At 42.7% G+C, this 18,326-nt stretch overlaps 1 protein-coding gene across 1 annotated transcript in view; it reads left to right on the top strand.

Annotated features, from left to right (window-relative positions):
- The window catches only part of GUCY2F (guanylate cyclase 2F, retinal), a 93,454-nt gene extending 77,327 nt beyond the window's left edge, over positions 1 to 16,127 (top strand). The window contains exons 13-18 of the mRNA XM_027608799.1: positions 413 to 605; positions 4,058 to 4,232; positions 6,135 to 6,233; positions 9,895 to 9,989; positions 15,866 to 15,954; positions 16,040 to 16,127. Coding sequence (XP_027464600.1) covers positions 413 to 605; positions 4,058 to 4,232; positions 6,135 to 6,233; positions 9,895 to 9,989; positions 15,866 to 15,954; positions 16,040 to 16,127 — 739 coding nt within the window. The remainder of the gene's footprint in view (positions 1 to 412; positions 606 to 4,057; positions 4,233 to 6,134; positions 6,234 to 9,894; positions 9,990 to 15,865; positions 15,955 to 16,039) is intronic.
- Positions 16,128 to 18,326: the final 2,199 nt, after the last annotated feature.

Here is an 18,326-nt window from a genome sequence, read left to right on the forward strand (position 1 = left end):
AAAGCCTTACCTGTTGATACTGTTTCCAAAATTTCCAAGGCACCTGATCATGTTGTAACATGATCTTCTAGGAGATAATTGGGATAACTGGTCTCATGCAAAGCAACCACCTGGGATCATTCCCTGAGTGAAGGGACAGCTGAGGAAGAAGGAAAGCTGAAAAATCTCCACAAAAACACAGACCAGGGCTGTCTATACAGTGCTGTATTCCAGCATCTGGCAGAGTGCCTGGCTCATCATAAGCACTCAAAATATATTTATAGACTAAATTAAAGAATTAATGTTTTCATCCAAATGACATCTTCCTCATTTACTTGGCAGTGATTTTTGGAGAAATTGGGTTCCAGCAGATGTGTGTGTGGCATGCAGGGAGGCCAGTGTCCTCTGAGGAATAGCTGTGTCTGCTTTTCAGATCAGTTGCCGAATCCCTCAAAAAGGGCTGCACGGTTGAACCTGAGGGCTTTGACTTGGTCACCTTGTACTTCAGTGACATTGTGGGCTTCACCACCATCTCAGCCATGAGTGAGCCCATTGAGGTGGTGGACCTTCTCAATGACCTGTACACACTCTTCGATGCCATCATTGGCAGTCATGATGTCTACAAGGTAAGTTATTGAGCAGAGAAATATATTCTAGAGAGAAATTTTTATATGATGCTCATAATTCCAAAATTAAAAGGTGGAATTTTACTGAATGTTGTTATGTAGAAAGTAAAATTTATTTATTTATTATTTGTTTGTTTGTTTATTTATTTTAGTTTTAGAGGTGGAGTTCAGTAATTCATCAGTTGCGTATAACACCCAGTGCTCATCACATCACGTACCCTCCTTAATGCCCATCACCCGGTTACCCCATTCCCCCATCCCCCTCCCCTCCAGCAACCCTCAGTTTGTTTCTTATAGTTAAGAGTCTCTCATGGTTTGTCTCCCTCTCTGATTAAGGAAGTAAAATTTAAACAGTATACCAGTTCCATTAGTATCTTATTCGAAATGAAGACCAGACAGAAGGCATAAAATTTCACACTTTACAAAATAACAGTATGAACCAAGCAAAAGATTGCCAATCAGATTTCCCTTGAAGTGTTTTCTAGAACTGAGATGAAGAAGAGGTTGGAGCCAAAAGGGTTATTGTACTTCAGTGGCTAAGTTACCAGTGTAGGCAGTATCATGCTCGGTACTGAAGGGGAGACAGAAGAAGGATTGGTGCTTTGCCTGTAGTTGGTGACTGCTACAGAGTTCATCTTGGTAAAGCTTGTGTAGCTCCAACACATACTGTTAAAATTTGGTATGCTCCCTTAAGTACCGTTTTTATACAGGAGGGAACTCTGGCATCACATAGGTCAAAGAACTATTAGACTTGAGGCTCTTTGGGATTGCTACAGGGTAACCAAGAGCCCACCTAGTGGTCTGAGGTCTAGGGAAGTCAGTACTGGTGAGGTTGCAACCCCCTGCTCCCACCTTCCCCCCACCCCTCCAGCTGTCAATTTCCATTCTTCCTATCCAAGATTGCAGAAGATGAGCAGAGAACAGATGACTACGTTCACTCATTTGGGTGCCATGCTTCCTTACTCTTGACTTTTATATATTGTCTTATCTCTAGGCAGAAAATGACTAAAAATCTTATAGCTGTGCAAGGCCATTTCCACGTTTCTGCAACATGGATACTTGTCTTATTGATGGAGAAATATGCCCCAGGCATCCCAAACTTTAGACAGCTCCTCTGTCCCAGGAACCAAGGTAGAGCTGGGGAATGAGTACCTCCATTCATTGGATCCTTCACAGTAGTCTGAAATGTTCCAACTCTCAAATCACACACAGGGCAGTATGTTTATCTCAGATTAGACAGGGCCCTTTCAGGTCAGGTAGAGAGCCTCAGGGTTAGGCCAAGCTACCTAAATAGGTCTCAGAAATAGACATTATGCCTGTCAATCAGCCGGAGCTGCAAACTAATCAAGAAGCACACATGGAAACCACAGTGGAGGAAAAATCCATGGAATCAGACTACCTGTCTTAACTTGTTGAACTCAAGCAGCCTGAAGAGAAAAACAAATCACCGAAAGCTAATTCAGTTGAAACTAAAATCAAAGATGATTCAGCATGGGCAGTAACACAGCCACTGGTTTAATCAATGCAGCTGATACTGTTCAGACAATTGGTGGAAGTCTTAGGGATGAGGCCATAAGATATTTTGGTACTTTGTGGCTGTAGTAGGGAGTTAGTGGTCTGTTTCCAGGATAGAGCAGGGCTATACAAATCCAAAAATGAAATCTAATTTTTCAGTCCTGCTTATTAAAAACAACAGTGCAAAGGAAATAAAATTGAACCAGCAGTGAGTCACCAAACCCGTTTGTGTTTTCATTTTCTTTACCTGTAAAATCGGAATCACCTCCCCTGGCACTTGATAATCTGAAATGGAAGTGAGAAGGTTACTGCAGAATTACAAAGCTGGTGATTTGTTTTCAGTTTCCGTTCTCCTGCTACCACCCAATCTCAACCAGCCCCCTTTCTATACCTCCTCTGACCTTTCTGTGTCCTTCTGCTGGCTCATGCCACCCACAGTCCCTCACAGCAGTCTCTCACCAAGGCTAGGTAGTGCCCATGCTCCCTGCTCTTCTAATCTCCTCATCCATGTCTGTGGGGCTCCTGAGTGACTGACTCGTTTCAGGGAAGAGTCAACCACTATTCTTTGATAATGGTCAGCCAGTGAGTCTCTCCCTCCCATATAACATTCACATTGTACCTGTTGCCTTCCTCTGTGCAGGGATCCTTTTCCCCAATTGCACCAGGAAAGGGAGGCCCTGGATGGAAGCATGGAGAGGTACAAAGTCCCATGGGTTCAAAACATCATTGTTATTGGCTATACAGAAAGACATGATGAGAGGCCTATTGCTGATTACTAAACTCTCTCTGGAGCTGAGTTATAGCCACCATCCCATGGCATGTGTCAAGACATATCAGTTTGGTGATGATAATGATGATGATGATAGCTTGCACTTATCCACCAGGTAGGTTTTAAGTGCTTTGGCATATATTAAGTTATTTAGTCCTTAGAAAACTCTATAAGGTAGGTACTGTCATTATCCCTATTTTACAAATAAGGATACTAAAGCACAGAGAAGTTAAGTGACTTGGCAAGGCCACACAGTTTGTAAATGGTGCATCTGGGAGTCTAACAAAAGCAGTATGACATCAGAGTTTCGTGGTCTTAACTATTGTACTCCGTGAGTGCAGTTCTCCAGAAAAGCATGGATTTTTAACTGGATCCAAACTTATACTAGCAGAGTCTGACTGGCACATTTCATGGAAGTCCTTCCAGTTTACTTATCTTTTGGATTTACTTGAAAAGCTTCAACTTACTAGTCACCTAAAAGAGTAAGCACACTTCTTTTGGGAAAATGAGGAATACAGATTTGCCTTTCTTTACAGGTGTCCAGCTCAAAGCAGCTGAGGGCAGATACTGCTGTCCTTTTGAGAGGTGGCACTAGGAGAGGAGGGGGTGGCTGATGGAAAAAAGACTCAGTTCTCATACCCAAGGGACTATAAACTAACTTCATCATATTAGCAATGCAAAGCAGAAGGAACAGTCTCTTCCACGTCATTCCTTTCCCTTTCTCTATACTTGCCTTAAGGCTGCCCTAGCTCATTACCAAATCTTTGAGAGAGATGCTTGCTAGAGGAGTGCCTTATGCACCTTCTCCTAGGGTGTTCTTCCATGGACATCTATGGATACTCTCAGAAATCTCCCTTTTCCTTCCCCCAGGAATTACTTGGGGCCTGATAGTTCTCTAGGGCCAGCCAGGAAACTGCAAAGTAGCTTATGTCAGAATCAATGGGTGTGGGACCTAGACATCAATTTTTTTTTCCCTGAAGCTCCTTAAGTGATTCTAATATGTAGCCAGACCTTGAACCTCTGACAGTCTCTCTCCATCTTCCTCACTTTACAAGAAATAAGCTTCCCTCATGCCCCTTAAACTGTGAAACACACACACACACACACACACACACACACACACACACACACTTATTTCCCTGCTAATTCTATTTCCCCTGATTCCCAGGTAGAGACCATTGGAGATGCTTACATGGTGGCCTCAGGCCTCCCAAAGAGGAATGGCAGTCGGCATGCAGCTGAGATTGCAAACATGTCCCTAGATATCCTGAGCTCTGTGGGTACCTTTAAGATGAGACACATGCCAGAGGTGCCAGTCCGGATTCGAATAGGCCTGCATTCAGGTAACCACAGCCAGCTAAAGTAAGAAAAGACATTCCCATGTGCCTCAAGAGAAGATTAGAAAAGGTCGGGGAGGGTAGTGCTTCCCTGATTACTGGCAGCTGAATTATCCAGGTGTCTAGTGCTGCCTAATTTCTTTATGCCTACCCAAGTTTCACTCTCTTCCCAGCACCTGCACTATCCCAGTGGGAAACAATCCTTGTTCTAGGTACCAAACCCTTTCAATCTACCTTTCTTCTTAGAGCCAACATTTCCTATGTGCCTCAAGGGGAGACTAGAAAAAGGGTAGTGTGCCCCTGATTACTTTATGCCTAAAACTTCCCTCAACTGGCTTTTATGACATGCTCCTCACTCTCTGAATGCTTTTTCTCCATTTCATTCACTGGCTGTCTTGGCAACTCCTGCTCTCTAACTGTGGCTGTTCCCCCATTTTCTGCAAAGCTCTGAGTTGTGGTCCCCTTGCTCTCTGCACGTCTTGATTTCTGTTTCTCAACCCACTCCAACCTGGCTTTCATTTTCTACCACTGTCTGATAATCTCTTCTGTCTTTATCTGTCCCTTAAATATTGATATTCCCCAAGGTTCTGGCTTTCATCCACTGTTTTTCTCCCCTTACATACTCTCCTCTCATTCATGTCTATGATTTAACTACCACTTGTATGCTGATGACTTCCAGTCCCACTTCTATACCATTTATCTTACCTCAACCATACTTTGTCTTGGGTTGTTGCCTAATTACTTCCTGTTTAGTAGTCTCTTCTCTTTAATTAGACTATAAACTCCTAAAGAACTGAGACCATGTGTTACACATCTTTTTTATTCCCCTCAGTGCCTAGCTCAGTGCTCAATGAATGCATATGAATGGGTGAGAAATGAATTAAAATGAAAAACATAAGTTTTGTAGTTCTTATTTTTATCCTTATAAAGAACTTTTTGAAACAAAAACACTTTCTTTTTTTAAAAGATTTTATTTATTTGAGAAAGAGAGAGAGAGAGAGAGAGAGAGAGTGCTCACGAGCAGGGGGGAGGGGCAGAAGGAGACAGAGAAGTAGATTCCCCACAGAGCAGGGAGCCTGACATGGGACTCAGCCTCAGGACCCTGGGATCGTGACCTGAGTCGAAGGCAGACGCTTAACTGACTGAGCCACCCAGGTGCCCTTAATTACTTTCTTTAACTCAGGAAATAGCAAAAACATAATGCTGAACAATTTTAAATAGAAAGAGAGCAGAGGCCAGAAAAGGGTGGAGAACTTTTTAGATACTCCTGAATTAGGTTTTCAGTATGGCTGCTGAAGTTTTATCAAGTAATGTTCACTGTCCGAACACCTAACATGGCCATATTAAAATGTAAGAACAAAACACATTCTAAGGGCAAATAGAATATATTCTTATCTATATATGCTACTTGTCCATGCCCCTAACACAAATGATTGAAAGAAAATTCTACTTCTTTTCAGATTTTCCAATTGTCTTAGCAATAATTCTCTTGGGAAATAAATAGCCCCATGAGATCCCTCCTTCCTACCCTAAGACATAAGAAAGGGACACATTTTTTTTTTTTTATTACAACAAACATGCTTGGATCCTGAGTCCCTACCTGGGCCTTTCTGGTTTGGCTTTTAAGTTTATTTGTCCCTGTTGACAGATATAAGTATCTTGGGTGTAACTGTGACTTGGAACAAGAGTGTAAATCAGAAGTGTAGTCATGTCTGCATCATTATAAACTTGCTTTCTTGTAGGGCAAAGAGTTTATTACTCATTGTAGGACTTCCATCAGATTCCCAGAGCTATTTGGTAGCAACTTTATTCTTTTATGCAGCTACATTCCTTCCCTTGGCAGTGTTCCTCTATTAGCATTGGATGTATACCTGTTGACTATAACCCCAACTGACTGGTACTCTACAGGGCCAGTTGTTGCTGGAGTGGTGGGCCTCACCATGCCCAGATACTGCCTGTTTGGAGACACTGTGAACACAGCTTCTCGGATGGAATCAACAGGCTTACGTGAGTACCTAAGTGATGGGATGGGATGGTAACCTCCTACTGTTGGAAAAGTGATTTTCAAGAAGGGGAAGAAGAGCAGGATACCTGATGTTTTAATCTGTTTTTTTTTTTTAAATAAAAAATAATTTGAGAAGAATGAGATTTTATACACATATTTCCTGGTCTCTAATGGCAAGCCAGTAGGGGGTGATGTTGGATTAAACATGTACCTTTCTTATTCTAGAGATGAAGCTGTAGCTAAGTGACACTGAAAAAGTCAGTCAATTTGACTGAAACAACTAAAAATGTCCTTTGGGTACAGAAAAATATTGGCCAGCCTGGTGGGGAAGTCATGTTGAAAAAAGAAAAAGTAAGGGACTGGCATTTTTAGTTTTTCATTTAGTTTGTGGAGACACACCCAGAATCAGCTGCCTCCCACCCAACTGCTGTTTGCTGCTCCAGTCCTCTTTCTGAACTTGTTAGGATCCTAGGAGTTCTGGTTTTATCAAATAGCCCACTTGAATTTAGCTAGCAATAATCCCTCAACCTAAGGAGCTTGGAAATCTGAAATAGTCAATTCCAATTTGCCTGTATATAAAATCTTTAGTTTTTATCAAAACAGGCATGGTGTCAAAGATACCATTTCTTCCCCCTCGCCTTCTTTGAGAATAAAACTGTACAAATCTTTACTCCATCTGTCTGTTGCCGGCACCTCTTTATTGGTTATTTACTGCCACTACTAAGGCAATGTCAGAATCACAGCATGTCTTTACCTTTATCATGGTTGAGCAAAGCAATTTGTTTATGCTAATATAGGACAGCATAGAAAACAATAATAAGTTCTATATACAGTTTTCATGGGTTTTCTATTTAAAAAAACACTTAAGCTCTTAGCAGCCCTGGCTTTGGCAGCTACTAGGCAAGACAAGTTCTTCCCAAACTCCAGCAGTATACGCAAACTAGTCTCTGATGATATGGTGGCCTATATCACAGTGGGTGGTGCCCTATCTGACCCCACTCCTCATCACTCATGTGCAGAAACAGGCTTGCACAATGGGTCCAGTCTTAGTCAATCTAGCCTACGCAGCCATGATTAAGGAGGCAGCACGGAACTTAGAAGCTGTTGTCAGAATAAATTTTCTGACATCTGGGAAAGTCTTCGAACTCCACAGACACGGCAGAAGCCATGGAAGTAGTCATCCAGGAACCACTGCATGCATATGACTTTGCTCTTGAAGTGCAACCCAAGATGAAGTGAAATTGATCATGGAACCGCAATGCAGATTTGGCACGGCACTCTGGACTGATGTAAGCTTGTAGAAGACTGAAGTCATATTCTGGTCTGCACCAGGGAAACTCCACTCATTTCACATTGGAAATATAGAGCTGAGAGCAGAAATTGAATTTTCAGATGTAGGCAGCACCTTGTCCAGTGATGAGTTAGGAAGAAGAAAATGGAGTGAAACATACACAGCAGGTGTTTATTAAGCACTGACTATGCAAGGAATGCATTGTGAGGGATACAAATAAGCAGACACATGTGGTCTCAGCACTAAAGGAGCTGGTTAGTGTGCTTTTCTGGAAACTAATGACTGTGACCAAAATAGAGCATTAAGCTCCACACCTGATAGAAGATTTGTAAAGAGGTAGCCTCATGTTGGATATGAGACTAGGACATGTCAGAGGTCTATTAAAAATTAATTTCATCAGTACCTCCGTTATGCCCAGTTGAATTCACTAATTCTGGATTCTGGAATGGAAGTAACTAGTGACCCAGTCCTGGAGTGATTCTCCTTGCCACATACCTGGGTGCTCGTTGGAACGAGCTATCTCTCTCTTTTGACCTGTGTTCCCCACTAGTAGGATTATGACTGACAAACAGATGCTAGTGGAATGGCATACATGGAGCTGGCAAGGGGCACCCAGACGAGCAGATGGCTTTTAGGAACCCTTTTTGAGCAGAGGTTTTGGGTGACCATGACTTAGGGAGGAAGATACAAACAACAGTACTGAGCTGGAAGGAAAGTTATTATGTTATTATGTGAAAGTTATTATAAGAACACATAGCAGAAATTTCTTGCAGTTCTTTACAGCCTATGCCTTCCTACTTAGATTGTTCTCAGCTTCCAAAAGAATTATTTTCTCAAGTGTGGGAATAAGTCTTGGACTTTTATCTAAGACTCAACTTGAACAGGTCTTACTTCATAGGATAACCGTTTTCAAGAAGGTCAAGGATTCTACCTGAGTTAATAATAAGTGATTGTTCTTCACCAAAGAATTACACTTAGTTTCTGCATAAAATTTTTAGTCTTAGTTCTCCATGTAACACTCTTATCCCAGGTTGGGCTCACTAGTTGGAAAATAATACATTCGTGTGTGTATACATCTAGATGCATCCACCCAAAGGAAAGCTATAAATGTACAGTTGCCACAGAATGTTGACCGAGGTCTTGGGACATTTTTTATTGATGTTCTATTTTAAGTGCAGCAATATTGGAAGATAGTTGTATGGATGTGTATGTAAAAAGACACCCTGTTGGTACGTGCACCCCGATGTTTATAGCAGCAATGTCCACAATAGCCAAACTGTGGAAAGAGCCAAGATGTCCATCGACAGACGAATGGATAAAGAAGATGTGGTATATATACACAATGGAATATTATGCAGCCATCAAAAGGAATGAGATCTCGCCATTTGCAACGACATGGATGGAACTGGAGGGTGTTATGCTGAGTGAAATAAGTCAATCAGAGAAAGACATGTATCATATGACCTTGCTGATATGAGGAATTTTTAACCCCAGGAAACAAACTGAGGGTTGCTGGAGTGGTGGGGGGTGGGAGGGATGGGGTGGCTGGGTGATAGACATTGGGGAGGGTATGTGCTATGGTGAGCGCTGTGAATTGTGCAAGACTGTTGAATCACAGATCTGTACTTCTGAAACAAATAATGCAATATATGTTAAGGAAAAAAAAAAGAAGAAGAAGATAGCAGGAGGGGAAGAATGAAGGGGAGTAAGTCGGAGGGGGAGAGGAACCATGAGAGACGATGGACTCCGAAAAACAAACTGAGGGTTCTAGAGAGGAGGGAGTTGGGAGGATGAGTTAGCCTGGTGATAGGTATTAAAGAGGGCACGTTCTGCGTGGAGCACTGGGTGTTATGCACAAACAATGAATCATGGAACACTACATCAAAAACTAATGATGTAATGTATGGTGATTAACATAACAATAAAAAAGTAAAAAAAAAAAAGACACCCTGTTGTCTCTTAAGTAGGATATGTAGACCTTGGGAGCTCTGCTTTAGCAGCAGCCTGTAGAAGAAGCTGCTGAAACCTAATTTCCCTCTGAGGAGGTCACATTTCAGCTGAGAGCACAGTAGTGGTAGCTGGTTTCTCAATCACAACCCTCGAGTTAAATTAACACCTTTCTATTGCATGACCTTTCATCTGAGATAGTGTCTAGGAGGCTGATAGGTGCTATAGCTAACACCTTATTTGGGCCTGGTGAGGAAGGCCACCACTCCCCATTCCTCCTCCTGTGAAACCCTAACTGAAGCTCTCTCTCAGGGACTTTTCTTAGGGTCTCATTCACTTAGGAGTGGGGGGCATTTATTACATTAATATTTTCTCATTGATTTTACCTGGAAGGATCCAAAGTCATGTCTGTCTTTCTTTTACAGCTTACCGCATTCATGTCAGTCACAGCACTGTGACAATTCTTCAAGCTCTGAGTGAAGGCTATGAAGTGGAGCTTCGAGGAAGGACAGAGCTCAGGGTATAATGTCCTTTTGTTTTTGTTTTTGTTTTTTTTAAATCAAACCACTTGGACACACCTGCTTCTGGAGAGGTCATGGTCTGCTGAAAGAGTTTACCTGGGTGTCTGAGACTTAGAGCTATAATTTGGGCAGAATTTCCAGCCCTATTTGTGGTTCCCAAGAGATTGTTCCTTTTTGCTTTGATCTTCTTCTCTTTAAAATATGGCCACAGTGAGGAGGATTGTTAGAATTCCTTCTGAATTATTCGGACTATGAGCTGCATCTTTCTCTCTTAAAGGATTGCCCAGAATTTGGGTTTTCAATGGGCTGCACTATTATTTATTTAGATCTTCTAACTTCCATTTTGTTTACTCTTTGGCAGTTGCAGACATGATTCAATAAACTAAAGTATTAGTGAGTTTGGGTTTTCTATTTGCCTGCTCAGTGGCCACATTTCTAATTTTTCATCTACACCATTGACCCCCTTCCATTTACAGAGAGGTTTTATGTCTTCCCCGAAGGACCAGGAGGAATAAAGTCAGTTCCTGTGAAAGACAAACATTTTGTAGTACCTTTTCTTTCGGTTAGGACTATCCCTTGATCTAGGATTCAGGATTAGGATAATTTTCCCTTTTCTTCCTTTCTTTTTTGCCATCTCCACTGGATTCTTTTAATTTTCCTCTGGATAACCCCAGAGCCCCTGACTTCCCCATTTGTAAGAGACTCTAGAGAGCTAATCATCTAACTTCTTCATTTTTAGACGAAAAACCAAAGCCCAGAGAGGTGAAGTAACTTGGTAAGGGTCACACAGTCAACTGATGGCAGAATCAGGCCAAAACCCAGGAAGTCTGACTTCCCACTCAGTACCCTTTCTATGGTACCATTGTGCATGAAAATTATTTTCTCAGCGATATGCTTGGGCAAAGCAAAACCCAGGTACTGAGTGATGCACAATTTGTTCTGTCATTAACAAGCCTTCCTCAAATGGTGGCAATTTACGTGTAAAAGGATTTCAGAAGTTAAAGGTGGGAAGGCTTGATTCTGGTTGATCAGTTACTTTTCTGGCTAGTTCTGGATTGTCTCTTCCAATAGATCCTAATATCTTCTAGCAGATGGGATGAGTCATTTATGAGGGGACAGAGGTTCCTTTCCCACCTCTGCAGAGAACTCAGTGAGATGATAGGAGTGGCAACATTACTTGAACAGTGAATCACATCACTCAAGGCTTTTGTGATACCTCTATATATTGACATTTCTTAGCAGAGGAGGACAAAGGTGGCTTTATTTCCTGAGGCACTTTCCTGTCTATATTGCTGGGCACAGATTCCATCATTTAAAAGCTGGAGAGCTAAAGAGGTGACACTTTTGAAACTGAAAAGGAAAATATGCCCCACCCCATGGTTTTTATTGCCCCCCAAATTCCAGTCAGGAAGCATTATACCTTTGGGTGTTTTGAGTACAAAAGCAGGACTACTTCAAAAGGGCCCTTTGCAGCTTCCCAATTTCCCTTACCCCAGGGAATTTGGGAACCTGCTACAGCAAGTTGGAGGAAGAAGCAGGGAGAGGCTTCCCCTAAGGCCACATCAGGCCATGCTTATTGAGGTGGTAGAGGCTTCCTGATGGAGAGGGAGATACTGAGAGAGAAGAGAGGGGGCCCCAAGGGAAAGGAAGGGGCAATGTGAAGAAGAGAATAAGAAGTACCAAAGAAGGAAGGGAGAAAATGGGAGATCCTTTCTGCCTCTGTACCCCTGCCCCTGACCAGAGGCAGGTATTGGACATTACATAGTAGGGACTGGGAGACAGGAGATTCCTTGTTCCTTGAGGGCATGCAATATATCCCCAATGAGACCATATCACGAGTACACTTCAGAAATTCTGATTCAATATTTCCATCCCTCATTCACTCTGTGTTGTTGGAAAGCAAGAATTGCTTTAGTACATGGGTCAGAAGGACCACATTTGATAGCCTGCCAGGTGTGATGGCCAAGACGATGGTAGAAAACATCCTCTCCTTCAAGCGGGCTGGTATTTGAAATTCCTTCATCAGAGCCTCTTCTCTTGGGCTCAAGGATTAGATCCAGTAACAACACTCTTTTCCCACTCCATCTCCTTCATTGGGGTGATGACACTTTAAGTTGTTTCCCCTAGTGGGAATCAAAAGTGTGGATTGGGTTTGGTGAGAGAAGAGAACATAGTGCAGTTGAGTAATTAGGTGGGTGGGGTTTACAAAGAAAGACGTCAAACTGAGGAAGCTAAGGTAGATTGGGGGAGGACTCATTTAGAGATGACAAGCTCAGCCTCTCTGGGGAGTTGTCCTGCCCACTCCAACCCCCTTTGGACTCTACTGGCAACAAATCATCAGTGCTTAACTGACCAATTCTGCCCTTTTCAATATTTCTCTCCTAATGGCCTGGTGATAAGTCATCTTATTACCTCTTCTCTTACATGAATCCTATTTTAGTTACTGTTTTACTGACAAGTTCGAAGCTTCTTGCTGAGACTTTGTACGTTTTGAGGCTTATCAGTTGTATTTACTAGGGCCTCTTAGGTAGATTTACATTCTGAGAAGACTTTCTTAAATGGTTGTTCTCAGCCAGTTTATGTCCTTGCCAGACGTGGACACCTGTGACCTTGTCTCTGAATTCTGGGGCTAAATAGTATTTGATTCTCAGGCCCCTAAGCAGTAGTCCTGTTTTATTTGTGATTTCTCTTTTTTCCCCAACCTCTTCCACCCCTATCATCAACTCCTAACACTCACATACACAAGTTTGCACATGAGTAAGCATGTGCACACACACGTGCACACACACACACCAGCAATTGAGCTAAGAAGTAATGGGGTTGGGGGCACCTGGGTGGCTCAGTTGGTTAAGCGTCTGACTCTTGATTTTGGCTCAGGTCATGATCTCAGGGTTGTGAGATGGAGCCCTGCATCAAGCTCTGTGCTGGGCATGGAGCCTGCTTAAGATTTTCTCTCTCTCTCTCTCCCTCTCCTTCTGCCCCTCCCCACCTCCCTCTCTAAGAAAAAAAGAAGTAATGAGGTTGTATTGGCAGAGTCATGAAGGTCAGAAGATCTGGTCTGTAATTCTTGTCCCATCAATGACTCAATGTGTGACATTGGACAAATAACTTTATCCTCTCTGTCGTTCCATTTCTTCACATAGAGTCCTCTTCTGACCTGTGATTATCAGGAAGCTCATTAATCACAAACTATAAAATTCCCAACAGTTGCTTTTTGGCCTCTAGACCTGTCCCTTGACTCCAGTGTGTTGGAAAAATTATGTGGTATAGAAGGAAGAGCACTTAAAATTTGGAGTCTAAGATGTTAACTAGACTTATTATGATGAGCATTTTACAATATATATACATATCAAATCATTATATTGTACAGCTGAAACTAATATAATGCTGTGTGTCAGTTATACCTCAATAAAAATAGCTAAGTCATAGTAAAAAGAAAATAAATAAAACTTGGAGTTTAGTAAAATTGGTTCAAGTTCCAGCTATGCCTGCTTATTGACAAGTCATTTAATTTCCATGAAACTCAGTGTACCTATTTGCAGAATGAGGTTAATAATAAATGCACCTTCCAGAGTTTTTGTGAGAATTAAAAAAGACAGGAGATGCCAAAGTGTCTTAAAAGTGTCAGGCCAAAGTAAGATGCTATTTTTGGGGGGGGGTGTCCTGGGACTGCCTAGGGATTGATAACAAGTCAAGGGTGTGCTTTAGATTTTAGTTGTTGCCCCCCTTGTTCTCCCCCTTTCTCTCTCTTCTGCAGAATTTTGGAAATAGGGTGGGTAAACAGAGAGCTAGGATTCTAAGAATTCTCCTGGATGGGCTCCAAAACCTCAGAGAGCCCCTGGGGCTCCCCTGCATACTCTTTGATTTGGAAGCTTGCCTGAGTCCATAACACTCCCATTCTCTTTTGCAACCATTAGTTTTGGCATCCCAGTGTGTGTCCGAGGACTCACCCAAATATCTGGACAATCCTGGCATCCACAAATCTCCCTTGGGGATTGGCACACTATCCTGATAGCCTCTAGATCTCAAGACAAACAGCCAAATACGCCTGGGGGTTGGGATCCTCAAGTATGAGCTTTAAGAGTATGTTTTAGCAAAGTGAGGTCCATTGACACCTTGAGTATTCCAAGTGCTCAAGGGTTGAGTTTTCCAGTGAAAGGAACAGTCTTATCTACTGAGCAACTGTTCTGTATGAGACACTGCACCAGGCACTGTGAGGAAAAGAGCTTAGGAGGCAGAAGATTTGGGCTTGTATTTAGAGCCCAAAACATGACCTGACAGTGTTTTTATTTAACTGCACTGTGAGCTCCTGAAGGACAGAGCCATTTCTGCTTTTCCACACCTGGTACAGTGAGGGTAGAATAAATGTAAGAATGAGTGATACGAGTATATTTTAAAGTTGTTCACTTCTTCTGAAAACAAAGTGGCGTGGCTCCAAACAGTCCAATTATTTGAGGTTTAGAGTGAGTTGGTTGCCAGCTAGTGAAGATTGGGCTGTTGTGGTATTCTCTTCCTACTTGCCTATAGTGGGCTTTTTCAGAGCCTTGAACCAAGTATCAGCAAAATGCTTTGAGATTCTTCCATTAAATGTGCTTATTATTATTATTATTATGGTTGTCATTATTGTTAAGGGATGAATATATGTGATGTAAAATAGAGAACAATGGATTTGATATTTAAAGGGGGGACAACCTAATTGGAATTTCTAAGTTAAACAATTTAGAACTGTTTCAAATGAGATCAGCCAAGAGTGAGACCATATTTCAGATTAATGAGTTGGAAACACATCCCATTACTTTTCTTAGTCTTAGTAAACACATTTTTTTTCCTTATGGATTGGAGGAAATGAAAGAACAGATGAAAGACAATTGAAAGGAGGAGAGCGAAACACATTGAGAGGAGGGTTTATTAGAAAAAGGGAGGGCAAAGCAGAGACAGAAAACTTCGCTCCTCTGAGGTCATCACTTAGGCTCTGGGGTGACCAGCTGGAGTTTACACTCCCTTTCTCTTCTCAGACCCATGGTTCTTGACAACCAAGGAACTGGGCTGTAGAAGGAGGCCTCCCTGGGGTCTCTCTCTACCTGTGAGAATCCCTTGGCAGGAAGAAAAGAACACTGCAGAAATGTAAACCTCTCTAAGCAGCCAGGATGCCCTGGCCTGCACAGCTTGCTTTCCATTTCTATTCCAATTTTTGGGTTTTGTGAGAGCCTTTGGATGGTGAGTATTTGGGGGAGGTAGACTCTGAATATATGTACTCTAGACAGGAAAGACAATGGGATGCCTAAGGCCAAAAGATCAGGGCAAAAATGACAAACAAAATCTTGAATTCAGCATCCAGATGTTTTGTTACTATGAAGCCAAACAACAACATGTTCCCAACGATGGAGCTGTGTGGCAGTGGGTAGACAAAACATCTGGATGACAGCTTCAAATGGTGTTCACTTTTATTTTTCTTTTTTTCTTTTTTTTTTTTTAGAGAGTGGGGAGAGGCGGAGGGAGAAGGGGAAAGAGAGAATCTTAAGCAGGCTCCCATGCTCAGCGTGGAGCCCAAGGCAGGGCTTGATCTCATGACCCTGAGATCATGACCTAAGCCAAAATCAAGAGTTGGACACTTAACTGACTGAGCCACCCAGGTTCCCCCAAACGGTGTTCACTTTTCATCTGCCTGCTGTGTCGGCTTATGGAGCTTGCCTGAGGCACAGGTATATATAGCAAGGAAGCTGTGTAGGAAGGAAGACTCCAGGGAGTGGTGATAAGGGGAAAGCAGAGGCAATTTCTGAGCCAGACTGAATGCTTATACCCCATTGATCAGAAGCACATCTTTGGGAAAATTGGTTATAGCACATTTAAGATTTTCTGTATTTTCTATAATAAGGGCAAAGGCACAGAAGAGACCTTCTGGCTGGTTGGAAAAAAAGGCTTCACGAAGCCCCTTCCTCAGCCCCCACCAGAAGGCAAAGATGGGTAAGTAGAGTTCACACTTAGAGTCTTCCTATGCCCTAGTCTGCTCCACTGTCTTCACTATTTTTGTGTCTCTCCTGCCCCACAGGCAAGTGGGCCATGGCTTACAACCAGTGGAGATTGCAGCCTTCCAGAGAAGAAAAGCAGAAAGGCAGCTGGTGAGAAACAAGCCATAAGGTAATGGCCAGCAGGAAAACAGAGCACAGGAGTTTGCCAAATTTTCAAAGCTGGGGCTCCCTTTGGCAATGGGTGCCAGTCTCAGCCTACACTCTTTTGGCAGAGTGTGATGAAGTTGGTGAATTTCCAAGCTCCACTGAGTTGAGCAAAAACCTTGTGGGGAGGCCTGTTGCAGAGCAAGCTGCATCTGAAGGAGGTCATCTGCCCTGGCCTGAGAGACCCTTGCCTCCTGCACTGATAACACATTTGAATGTTAACAAGGCTGGCCTTGTCATCTAGTTATCAGACAGGAGCACCTGTCTGTTTCATTGTCAAGAACCTGGACCACATGATGAGCCACCTCATATCTTTGGAGATTCACATCTATCTAAGCAATACAGCAATATTATGATGACCCCCCTTTCCCAGGATCCATTGGCAAGACCATCTTTGAGGGGATATTATGTCATTTCCTCTGGAGGCACTGCTTGATCCCTTCTGAGGTTGGCATTGCCAACCAAAATAAGACTGTTTACTCCTTGACTGCCTGGCTTGAATTCAGGACAATTTCCCCCATTGGTCCTGCTCCTACTAGAATGGTATGATTCTGAAGCAGCAACGGCCTAATTATCAATAATTCTCCCCATATATTTATCTCTGAGGAATCCATTGCTTTCTGGGGCTCCTGTCAGTATCTCTTCTCTATCTTGCTTTCTTATTTTCTCTTTTATGGAAACTTTGACCCTAAGACTTATAGCTCCCTCTACATATACTTAGAAATCACAAGATTCTGAAGTAAACATTAAGTCATCTCCACACATTCCTCCTCCCTTGTTTCAGAATAATCACAATTCTAGCAGCGACTACCAAATGCATCCACATACTTCCTGTTTTCCCATTAACCTCTGTTTAACTTTGTCAGCTCTCTATGACTGGTTCTTTCCTAAGGAAAACCAGTGTATCTTCATTTCTGCAGCTATCACAGGTACCCTCTGTAAGTCATACTATTTATGCTTCAGAAAGGCTTCAGTACTGAACATGTGTCTCCCCTGAAGCTCCATTTACCACCCTCTGCCATCCTTCCACCTGGGGCCTACCTCTGTTTTTTTTCCTCTTGGTCAATACAAGCAGATTAAGCAGCTGGGACACACATTCATCTAATTTCCAGGAGCGTTTTTTCCCATGGGGAAGAAAACAGACACACATAGACACACGGTCAGTCTCTTTCTCTGTCTCTCTTTTTCTCACAGCAAGAAAGCTCTTGGAAGCTCTTGAAGGGTTTTCCCTTTGGTGGGGTGGCATAGACATTGTAGGCACTGTGCAAGAACCTATCCATTCCTAAGAATGTGTTGGAGCTTATAGAAGACACTGCAGCTGACTCACCATCACTGGTTGTGTACTTTGTAGTGCTTTCCCAGCACTACAGATGGATGTGGCTTAGGCCATTTATACTCACTCATCTGCACCCCCTTGACAGAGGGCATTCTTCTGTGGGCTGTGAGTATATGGGACGGATTGAAGCCAACTGGCCCCAAAGTGGATTTGACCTCTGATCTTGGCCTCATTAGCACTTATGCTTTAATCAGCATGTTAATTGACCACAGTGGCCTTGGCAGGCTGTGCAAATCACAAAAATCCTCAGGAAGAGCACCCTTGACAAATATCAGAAGGCTTGACCTAAATCTAAGAACTCTCAGACATCTCACTTCTCTCATTAAATGTCCTATGTTGATGTCATGCAGTAGCACCACTTATTCCACAATGTTTCCAACTTTCTATGAATTTTCAGGCTGACTTCTGGTGAGACAGACCAATGCACAGAAGACCCACAATACCAGTGAATGCCTCTCACCTGCTGTTGTTGTCATGGGAGCTGTTAGGGGGAAATCTGAAACCTTTAGAGAGCCCTCTGGGGTCAGACTGGGAGGAAAGAAAAATGCTGTGAAAGGGGCACAGCTTTGGTGAACTGACTGTTGTGGCTGCCTCTCAAGCAGGGCCCTGCTGTCTCCCTAGTAGCTCCTTCCTCATGTCCCCAAATATCTACCACTTTTCAAACCTTTCTAAAGGTTATCACTTCATCTAGTTACTTGCCCTAGAATTTCACTAACTGGGCTATTTGGGGTTGATGAGCCTTTCAATCATAGATATACCTTTTGGAGAGTAAGGGGTGATTAATTTCTCATATCAGAGTGAAGGCGAACTGAGCTAGATGTTCAGGA

This window comes from Zalophus californianus, chromosome X (genome assembly GCF_009762305.2).
Source record: "Zalophus californianus isolate mZalCal1 chromosome X, mZalCal1.pri.v2, whole genome shotgun sequence".
NCBI lineage: Eukaryota > Metazoa > Chordata > Mammalia > Carnivora > Otariidae > Zalophus > Zalophus californianus.